Raw genomic sequence first — 9,543 nt, 5'->3', positions numbered from 1 at the left:
TTAGAAGCTTGATATAGTTGTACCTATTTGCTTTACCATGGAACATACAAATAGAAAAGAAAAAAAAAAGCAATTTGGTGTCTGTTTATAGATTATACTCCTTGTCCCTTGTTGCTGATTTTGATCATGATTTTACATGTATATTGTTTAAATTATAAGGATATTTAGTTGTTTTTATTTTTTATTATTTATTTTTTTTATAGCTCTTAACTTTTGAAATTGCACCTCTCCTGAAAAATTTCTAGGTCCGCCGCTGGATGTCGTATAAAACAATAAGGAGTACACATCATACTGTCAATATAAAAGACACGACAAAGAGCCGCGATGCTGGCCTGCTTTTGCAATTTCCTTTGTTTATTGTATTGCACCTAACTCATTGGCATTGTTTACTACTACTTGCATCTGTAAGTTGTCTGCAGATGCTATGTTTTGTTTTGCTTTCTTCTTCTTCTTCAAATCTTCAAATCTTTGTTGGTTTTTCTCTTCCTGCCTCGCCGAATTTTGTGGGTGGAAAATGCAGCAGTATCGGCTAGATATGAGACACACACAGGCCCGCATCGCAATGACCACCGTGAACTGCCATTGTCAACATGCATGCGGAGGACTTTCTCTTTCTCTTTGCATGTGGAGACCGGATTACGTGAAAATTTAAATGGGTTGGTTTTTACTACTCTCTTCTTTCTCTTTTTCATCTGATTCTGGAAAGTTTCTCCTGATGATCCTTCTCATCATATTTTTTCTGTTTCAAATCTTGTTCCCGTATTACCAAAACCAGTTGTTAGCAAGGTCATTTTATCGCTTCTCCTGGCCCACTGAACTAGCCGCAAAAGCCATGAATTAGCCTAGCCTCTCTCTCACTTGATTTGTAGTAGTTTTGGCAAAGTTCCAATTCACTTGATTTTTGTTAGCGAGATCCTAGTGTAATTAGGAGATTTATTGCCTAATATATTATGATTCTATTTATTTCCTTTTGTATAGATATTATGTAATTATGATTTTATCTTAGTTTCTTAGTATAACCCTACTAGGGTTTATACTTTTGTATTATAAATACCTCTTTTTGGAGAATGAAATATAATCTGAAAATATTATATCCACTTTGTTTGACAATTTTTACTAGTTTTTTTATTTTTATTTTTATACGATTGATTTAGTAGTTTTTGCAATTCAAAAATAAAGACTTCTCTTCTTCCATTTCTTTAACAAAAGTAGCACGTTTGAAGCCCATCATCTTGTTTCTCATGTGCTTGGGAGAGATAAGGGAGGAGGAAGGGGAGGAGTTAGGCGAAGAACCAGTTGAAGATACTTTGTTTCTCATGTGCTGGGGTTTCCGTAAAGGCAAGGGTGAAAAAAATAATTAAAAACTAAAAATGTTAAAAACTCCTTTAATGATGTGACATAGCCTACTCAGCAACAACATCAGATGGTACACAAATATAGTACAAAGAAATGGCCCTCCTAGCATTACCCACATATAAATAGCTGACTCTCACACCTCTACTCTGCTTCCTTGCACCTTCTCCATATGAAAAAAAATAGTTTAGCTTAAAGGTTTATAAAAAAAGTGAGTTTGATTCATAAAGGTTTAGCATTTCCTTGATTTTCGCAGTTCTTGTATCGGTTCGGTAGGTATCTGCAATTTTTGGATAAGTTAATCTTACGATAGTTTCATATTTTTTCTCTTTCTTTTTTCTGGGTTTTCAGTTGTAGCAAAGTGTGGTGCTTGGTTTATGGCTGATTGATGATTCTTTGGGGTTGTTAAGCCCCATTTGATTAATTCTGTGTAGTTTGCTGTTTTTTTTTTTGTTTTTTTTAATGGGGTTTCCCCTGTTGGGTTTGAAAGAAACGGAATAGGTGGGATTAGTATGGGATTTAGATTGCTGAAATTCCTTCTTTGATTGATAAGAGAGGTTGTAGCTTTGTTTTTTCTGTACTTGAAAGCCAGATACAAAAGCTCATATTTAATCTCAATATTCCCCCTGGTTCATAAAAAAATAAAAAGAATTGTGGTGCTTGGTGATTGATGTTAATATAAAACATGGAATGAATTCTGGGTTTTGTGCAAAGTATTTATATGTTGGCTTCGTCTCCTGTTTTGAGAAGGCAACAGTTTTTGATAAGATCTCTTAGAGCAAAACACTAACATCCATCATAAAAGATTGCAAGGATTTCACCAGTGGAGCCTCTTTAGAGGCTGATGCTGTGAACTTCTGAGAGCAATCACTATGCCCTCTGTTCATCTTTTCCAACAGAGTAAAAAAAAATCCCAAGTGAAAAATCTTATGGGTTAGGTTGGGATTTGAGACAGGGTTTGGTATTTATACCTCCCACTACAAAATCCCACTCAATTCCACATTTTAAAAAATTCTTTGAAATTAGCAAGATTTTGGATACCATAAAACCGTTTTTTAATTGTTTAAAGTCTTGATTGAATACCACTAAATTTGGCTATTCTCTTTTTAAAAATCCTAATAGTCTTGATGGAATACCACAAAACTTATTTAGATCATTTCAAAGTCTTAATTGAATACCTCACTTGTTTCTTCTTCCTTTTGTTTTGCGTGTAGCAGAAAATATGGTGTGTCCAATTGATTCTGAAATTGGGGAAGCCTTCGCCCCGTTTTCAATATCCAGCCAACGAGGCCAAAAAATTATTCACCAAAGCCCATTTCAGGGCAATAAGAATAACAAAGGGTATGAACTTTGTTTTTTTTTTTTTTTTTTTTTCTGATTTAGTAATTCAATCAACTGTTCTTATCTGTATATCTGTTGATTCATCATGTTTTCTTTAATGCATTGTCAATCAACTGTTAGTTGGTTTTGAGAAATTTAGGTGTTTGAGCATTTTATCTTTTTTTGGAATTTCAGCAATAATGAGTTGCTTTACTTACAAGTGTCTGTCAATGACAGAGCAACATTAAGTGCATGAATTTTGGATATCATCAATAGATTATATTTCTCTTATTGTGTCTCTTCCTTTGGTTAATTTTATCAAGAAAATAATTCTAGTGTCAAACTATTTCCTCTGTATAAGCGGAGTAGAGGAGGTTTTCTCTCAGGCACATGGGCTAGTTGCAGCTAAAGGCACATGAGTTACTTCAGCTACAAGAAGGTGATGAGAGTGCAGTTGAAGTTGGGTTTTAGGATTGTTGGACTAATGGCTGAAGTAACTCATACGCAGCTCGTGTGCATGAAAGAAAAGCTCATGAAGATAGAACCCTAGGTTACCAGTCTTTTGTCTTCTCATTTCTACGTTTTCTTCAATGTCACAGACTCGGCCCCCCAAGAGCTTCACGCGACAGTGGTTCTTCTTCAATACTGGTGAGTTTTCACACACATTCTTTCCTTTCTTTTTTTATATCTTGCGTGGTTTCTTAACTCAATTTTGTATATGGAACCAAAAGAACAAATAAAGGTGATATTCATTGTCTACATTATGTAATCTATAAGGTGCATTATTGTTCTCTCAGTTTTACTTGGTGTCTCCAAGAAAGATATAGTTGTGCTTGGACTAATATTCTGAATAATTACTTGCCTGCCTGCCTTGTATACTTGTATTCCTGGTTCTACAAATTTTTTCTATTATTACTTGTTTGCGCTTGTTGTGTACTTGTAGTCTCCAAATGATGTTCCAAATAATTATCATATTTGTGAGAATAATGACTTAATTTGTATATGTTATGATTCAACATTTCTTTTCTATAACATCTTATAGCCCTTTTTTAATTCTTTTCTGGGTTTTGTATATCTTGAACGTGTCTATTCAGCCTCCAGAGGCTGGCATTCGGGTCGGATTCGCAACGAATCCGATTAAAGGTGCTGGTCATGTGGACAGCACGCCCCCTGGAACTAAAACTCAGGGACTCCTAGCTGCAGCGATGAAAAAGTAAGATATTAGCTTTATTGATTCATAACTCTCCTTTAACCAATTTTCAGCTGATTTTGAGAAAGTTAGTCCTTTGAACAGTTTATATGTTTGGACTATCTACCTAATTTGGTGTTTAACAATAACAGTTGGTACCTGACATTTCTCATCTCTTTCTCTATTCCGTATTTTTTTATGCCATGTAGTTGTTTAATTAAGAAAGCTGAAAGCATAATAACTAGCCAACTGTATGTGAAATTCATTGGCTACTGATCTTTGTTCTGAGTTGGGACGTCCTTTTGTTATTACTGTGTGGCCATGTTTGGTGGCTAGGATTTGATTGGATTGGATAACTCACGAGATTCAAGGTATGTTGAAGGAAGAAATGGAGGCCATCTTTCAAACTTGGTCCAAGTTGGATGTAGAATATGGATTAGTTATGAAGAAAACTTTATAACTTACCACACGATGAAAAATCCTTCAGTTCTACCGTCATTTCTTATTTCAACATACCTTGAATCTAATAAGGTATCCAATCCAATCTTAGGCAACAAACGTGGCCTACGCCTCTAAACTTTTTGTAGTGTACTATGTACCAGGTCACTTTTAGGTTTTTTGATATTATGACATCGTGAATTTCTCATGTAATTTTCCAAAATTATCATTTGTGTCGTAACTTGTTATTGTCAACTGTGCCTCTGCAGGATCGCTAAGATCTTCAACTTGTGACAAAAGCTGGCACGTTAGACTCAAAATAGCTTGCCTGAGAAAAAGAAGATTGTTGATGCCATTTCTTAGGATCTCATGCTGTTTTGAGGAGCGTTCTAATTTTGGTTACAAAAATTAAATTTATAGATAGTTAATATAGGATCTCATGCATGGGGCTAGTGGAGAGTCCTTCTACATCAGCTGTACCGGTACAGCCACTCACATGATAGGCACGTGATGTTTTTTACACGCGCTCGTTCTTCAACTTGCTCTGAACTGTCGCTCGTCCTACTCCTGTGTATTGTGGAGCTGGATAGTCTGGACGGCGCAAACCTGTGGCAGAGGACGGGTCGCACTCGCTTGAATCGTCTCAGAGCTGCGTCGGCCTTTCGGACCTGCGATCGTTGTGTCATCGTGGGAAGATGCGTTAGAGTTGTTGGGTGGCGCTGCGTTCACGGCAGCAGCGGCGACGGCGCTGATATTGTTTGGGAAACGTCATCGTCGTGGAAGCTTCGACTTCGCCAATTCCTATTGCCCGTATCATCTCAAATGGGACCTTTTTACTTTTATAGATTACTTTTCATTTTCATGGATTTATTGCATTGTTTTCTAATTCTGGGAAATGAATTGGTGCGTTATATCTACTAAATCTTCAGCTTTCTGTTATTGAAATAGTTCGCAAGTTGAGTAGAAATGTTTAGAAAAAGAACTCTGTGCATGCCTGCGTGTGAATTTAAGTAATGTTGAAATGAGGGATTGTGTGCTGTTTTGTGGATTCTTCTTTGAGGGTCTCTAGCTTGGTGAGAATTGCAGAGACAGGGAAAGGGGAAGTGGGTAGACAGAGCCAATCTAAATAAAAATAACAATCCTCAATTTCTATAAATAAAAAAAGAATTAACTTCTGTTAGTTGTAGTCTTGTAGATGAGCAATTCGGTCAACAACCTATTAAAAAATTCATTCATTTTAAAAACAAAACTCTCTCTACCTCTCTCAACAACAACAAAATCAATTAATATGTTTAATTAGAAAAAAAACTCTCTCTCCCTCAGGCCCTACTCTCCGCTGACCACCATCCCCCAGCACCTTCATCCCTCCCGCAACAACACCAACCCCATCGCCTAAAAGCTGCAGCTCCACACCCTTACCAGATCCATGTTTTGTTTTGAGCTTTTTTTCATAACTTTTGAGGGTTCAACATCATACATTGAATTAAATTTAAGAAGCCGTGGTTCAGATGCTGGGAATCAGATTGGAAACCCGAACCCAAGTTTGCACGAAACGTCGAACCCCGAACCTCAGACCCACCACCACATACAGACCCCGGATAATGAGCTTGATTTCCCGTTTTCAGCTTTTCTTAGAAATAGAATGATGCATATGTGATCTGAGACCAAGTCATAAAAATCAAGAACGGCAAAAAACCTTAATGAGAAAACTAAGCTCTAAAGGAATATTTGCAATAATTTCTGCAACTAGAAAGCATGAAGCTATATAACTGAGAAATTAATGTGTAAAAGTAACTTCTTTTTAAAATTTGTTTAGACTGATTACACTCTATACAGGTGGAGGTGGCAAGTCTAGTAGAAGCCAAAATCCAACACAATCATCCGAATCCAAGTCCCCCTGGATTGCAAGGAAGTGCAAACCTCCACATTCCTTCTTTGCTGCTTCCCAAGCTTCAGCTTCACTTGTTGTTTCAGGAGTTTTGTTGTAGGTAGCATAAATATATCGCCCAGAAATTCCAACAGAAAGAATCAAGCGAGCCCGTGACAAATCGGCTTCAATTGAACAAACTTCCAACCCATTCATCCAAGCTGCAACAGTTTATAGAAAGATGTGATTATGATCTCTTACGGTTAGAGGAACACCAGAAAATTGTATAAGACACAACAGGAATAAGATAGCAGATTCAAGGAGAACGTATCACAATATCCCATGAAGGAACCAAGTTTATCACTGCCACTCTTAAGGGTAGAATATCACTGGCCTGATAAAAAAAATTGGGTCTATGTCCATGTAGGATACTGTGATCTCGTCAAAGAACTTCACATGGTAAGTTGGTTGACGATCAATCTGGACTACAAATTCAAATTACAGTCCACTCGACCAATGGTTTATATTAACAATCTAGCAACATAATATGTTAGGCTATCTGTACGAAGAACATCTATCCAAAAATATTTGCAGTGTATAGATAGAGTGAAAATGCATAAGTAGAAAGAAATAATTATCTGGATATAGAAAGACCGGAAGATGATATTGGAGAGAATGTACACCTGCTAGAGGTTTAGCGCGTGAAGATGCAACAGCCAATCCTGGAATCAATGTCTTGTCATCAATTTCAATCCCCAACAAATCCAAATCTAGACTCGCACCAAACACGAGGTTTGAGTCCAAGGATGAGATTTCCTCTTGAACAGCTGAAAACAGGAGTTAGATTTAGTGTGGAAACAGGAAATGTTAAAAAGAAATATTGGATGGTTAGGGCAGGTGACAGGATGTGAGTTGTTATGTCTGTCAAGACCCATAAATCTTCATTAGCAAGTCCTTTACCTGAAAAGGGCAATTGGACAAAGGCCCATTTCTCCCCAACAAGATTTTCTGGAAGTTCCATTGGGAATGGGTTATCTACTGCAAGGAGTGGCTTAGATCCTTTCTGGAAACCAGGATGGCGTGTGTATACAGTCTCGTAGCGTTCTTCCAACCATAAAAGTAACGAGAGACACTGAAAGAAGCAAAGTTCCAAGACAATAAGTAGACAGAGCATAGCAGTTTTACCAGAAAATCAAAGCCAGCTCCATTACTACACTAATGTACACTAGTTCAAAAGACATGCAAGTTCTGCATCTGTGTTGTAGTATCACCACAATTGAAAGTTACATATGATTTGAACGTCCATTGTAGTGTCTTGTTAACATAGGCTCCAAAAAAGGTGTGAACAATCATCAGTAATAATCTGTGTTTTATATCATTAAGTAGAACGAAATACTCGGATTAAGGGATTTCAACTACTTGGGATTGGAGAAAAAATCCATGTCAATAAGTGATGCAAAACGGAAGAGAAACTAGAAGAATAGAGCCTTCACAAGGAGAAAGGACACTCTCAGTGAGACAAACATATACTAAATTTATCTAATGCTTACTACATTTAACCTCATCCTCCATTCTCATGCTTCATCATTATAGAGCCTACATTAGAGTTCACGAAAATATCTACTTAGACCGCTGAGCAAGAGTGTTAAGCACAGATAAGTCTTACCACTAATGTAGTCCAACATACATCAACACAATACAAAGGGCATTTCTTTCTGGTTATAATTTTTAAACAAAAGAAAACAATCAACATCAATTTTTCCAAAAGAGAGAGCTGGCTAAATGCCAATAGACGATTATGTTACGTACCAATCACCAGATAAAATTCATGCAAATCTTCAGTATATTTCTGTAGCAGAGAAGGAAATAACAAGCGTATTTGAACATTTCAAAACAAAACAAAAGAATAAAGAAGAACCTTCAACTCTGTACCGGCCTTTTAAATTCTCTAGGCTATTATCAGCTGAACTTTCTTAAGTTACTTGATTAGTAAAAATGTCCTCAGACTTAGTTGTGTGATTGAAAAAATGCTTTCGCTATCCATACAAGTTCCGAAAATTATACAATTGATAAGGAAAAAACATACTAACCCGTTTACTGGGAATGGGTTTTATACCAAGCTCGTTGCACGCTTTTGTTATAATTGTCTGCATCTGTGACCTATAATCCATTGAACAAAACGTAATCATACGAATTGAACCATTCCCAAGTGACATGGTTTCAAGTATGCACAATCCAAGAAAGCACACATAATGCAAAAACAAATTTTACCGGAAGTAGCGGATTTTATCTGGGAGAGGGACCCCTAATTCTTCACTAACGGTCACAATAGCATCCTTCAAAGTAATGCTGTTGATGACATTGTTGGGGAAGTACTTGGTGTGCTGCAGAGAAAGAGATTCATCACAAACTACAAGTTCCCAAACCTTCTTTCCCCTGATATCCAAAATGGGTCTGGAGCAGAAATCGAGCTCCCACTCCGAAATGCTCTCCGGGTCGGTTTCCGGGTCAAGATAGCTCATTTCAGCAGTTGGGTCATCGTCTTCTTCATCAATTGCTTCGTCTACTTGATCTTGTGTTGTTGAAACTGAGCTTTCTGATGACACAGAATTTGCACGAAGACAGAGCAGCTTTGGTCGGTTTTTTGAAGGATTGGTGGAGAGATTAGATGGGATTTTGATGGGTTTAGTGCGAGAGATGAACTTGGAGATGGGTTTGTGAGATTGAAGCGTAGGGGTTCTGATTCTGGTGGTGAAGCTGAAGCTCGCCATGGAAGTACAGTAGCAGAGCAGTTTGATGGAGTTCGCAAGAAACTGTTATTAGCAGTTATTTCTCCACCACTCATATCTGTCTGAGGATCTGGATGGCATGCAAAGCATGGGCCACCGGATGCTTTGGGCTCCCATCCTTTCAACAAAGGATTCTATGGACACCCTAACACTTGTCTTGGACACCCATGGTTATTGTCACATTAATGAATGCCTATAAACTGCTCATTATAAAATATACAGCAAAGTGAATGTGATTAATCAGATTGCGTGAAGATCAAAATGGGACATGAGTCCAGGATATAAACCGTGGTGTTTTTGTCACATGATGAGAGAGATGAGATATAAACTGGGACATGCAAGTTTTTCTCTTCATTCTACTGCCAAAAAAAATAATAGGGTTAACGTCAATTTAGTCACAGGAGGTTTAGTGTCAGTATCGAAATGGGCCCCAAGGTTTGATTTTTATCAATTTCGTACCCAACATTTCGAAATATTAACAATTTACACCAGCCGTTACATTGACCGTCAAAGTCAGACGTTAAATGCTGACGTGGCAGTCGTGGGACCCACATCATAACCAAATAGCTGTTAGAAAGCGACGTCAC

The 9,543-nt window shown here is 37.4% G+C and overlaps 1 protein-coding gene and 1 long non-coding RNA gene across 3 annotated transcripts; one reads left to right on the top strand and one right to left on the bottom strand.

Moving 5' to 3' along the window:
- Positions 1,627-4,645, top strand: LOC109947596. The gene is made up of 3 exons (XR_002270372.1): positions 1,627-2,694; positions 3,273-3,321; positions 4,570-4,645. It is a non-coding gene; the product is annotated as an uncharacterized LOC109947596 (long non-coding RNA).
- Positions 5,425-9,048, bottom strand: LOC18785977 (protein TAB2 homolog, chloroplastic). 2 transcript variants are annotated; one of them, XM_020558122.1, is made up of 6 exons: positions 8,439-9,048; positions 8,258-8,327; positions 7,128-7,299; positions 6,851-6,994; positions 6,126-6,388; positions 5,425-5,958 (listed from the first exon to the last, which is right to left on the bottom strand). In XM_020558122.1, exons 1-5 carry the CDS (start codon positions 8,936-8,938, stop codon positions 6,129-6,131), a joined length of 1,146 nt encoding a protein of 381 aa, XP_020413711.1. In that variant the 5' UTR covers positions 8,939-9,048; the 3' UTR covers positions 5,425-5,958; positions 6,126-6,128. The 2 variants fall into 2 exon arrangements, with proteins under 2 accessions (XP_020413711.1, XP_007218132.1); XM_007218070.2 differs by lacking the exon at positions 5,425-5,958 and having other exon boundaries at positions 6,018-6,388.

This window comes from Prunus persica, chromosome G2, assembly GCF_000346465.2.
Source record: "Prunus persica cultivar Lovell chromosome G2, Prunus_persica_NCBIv2, whole genome shotgun sequence".
NCBI lineage: Eukaryota > Viridiplantae > Streptophyta > Magnoliopsida > Rosales > Rosaceae > Prunus > Prunus persica.
This window is presented reverse-complemented; position numbering and strand designations above follow the sequence as displayed.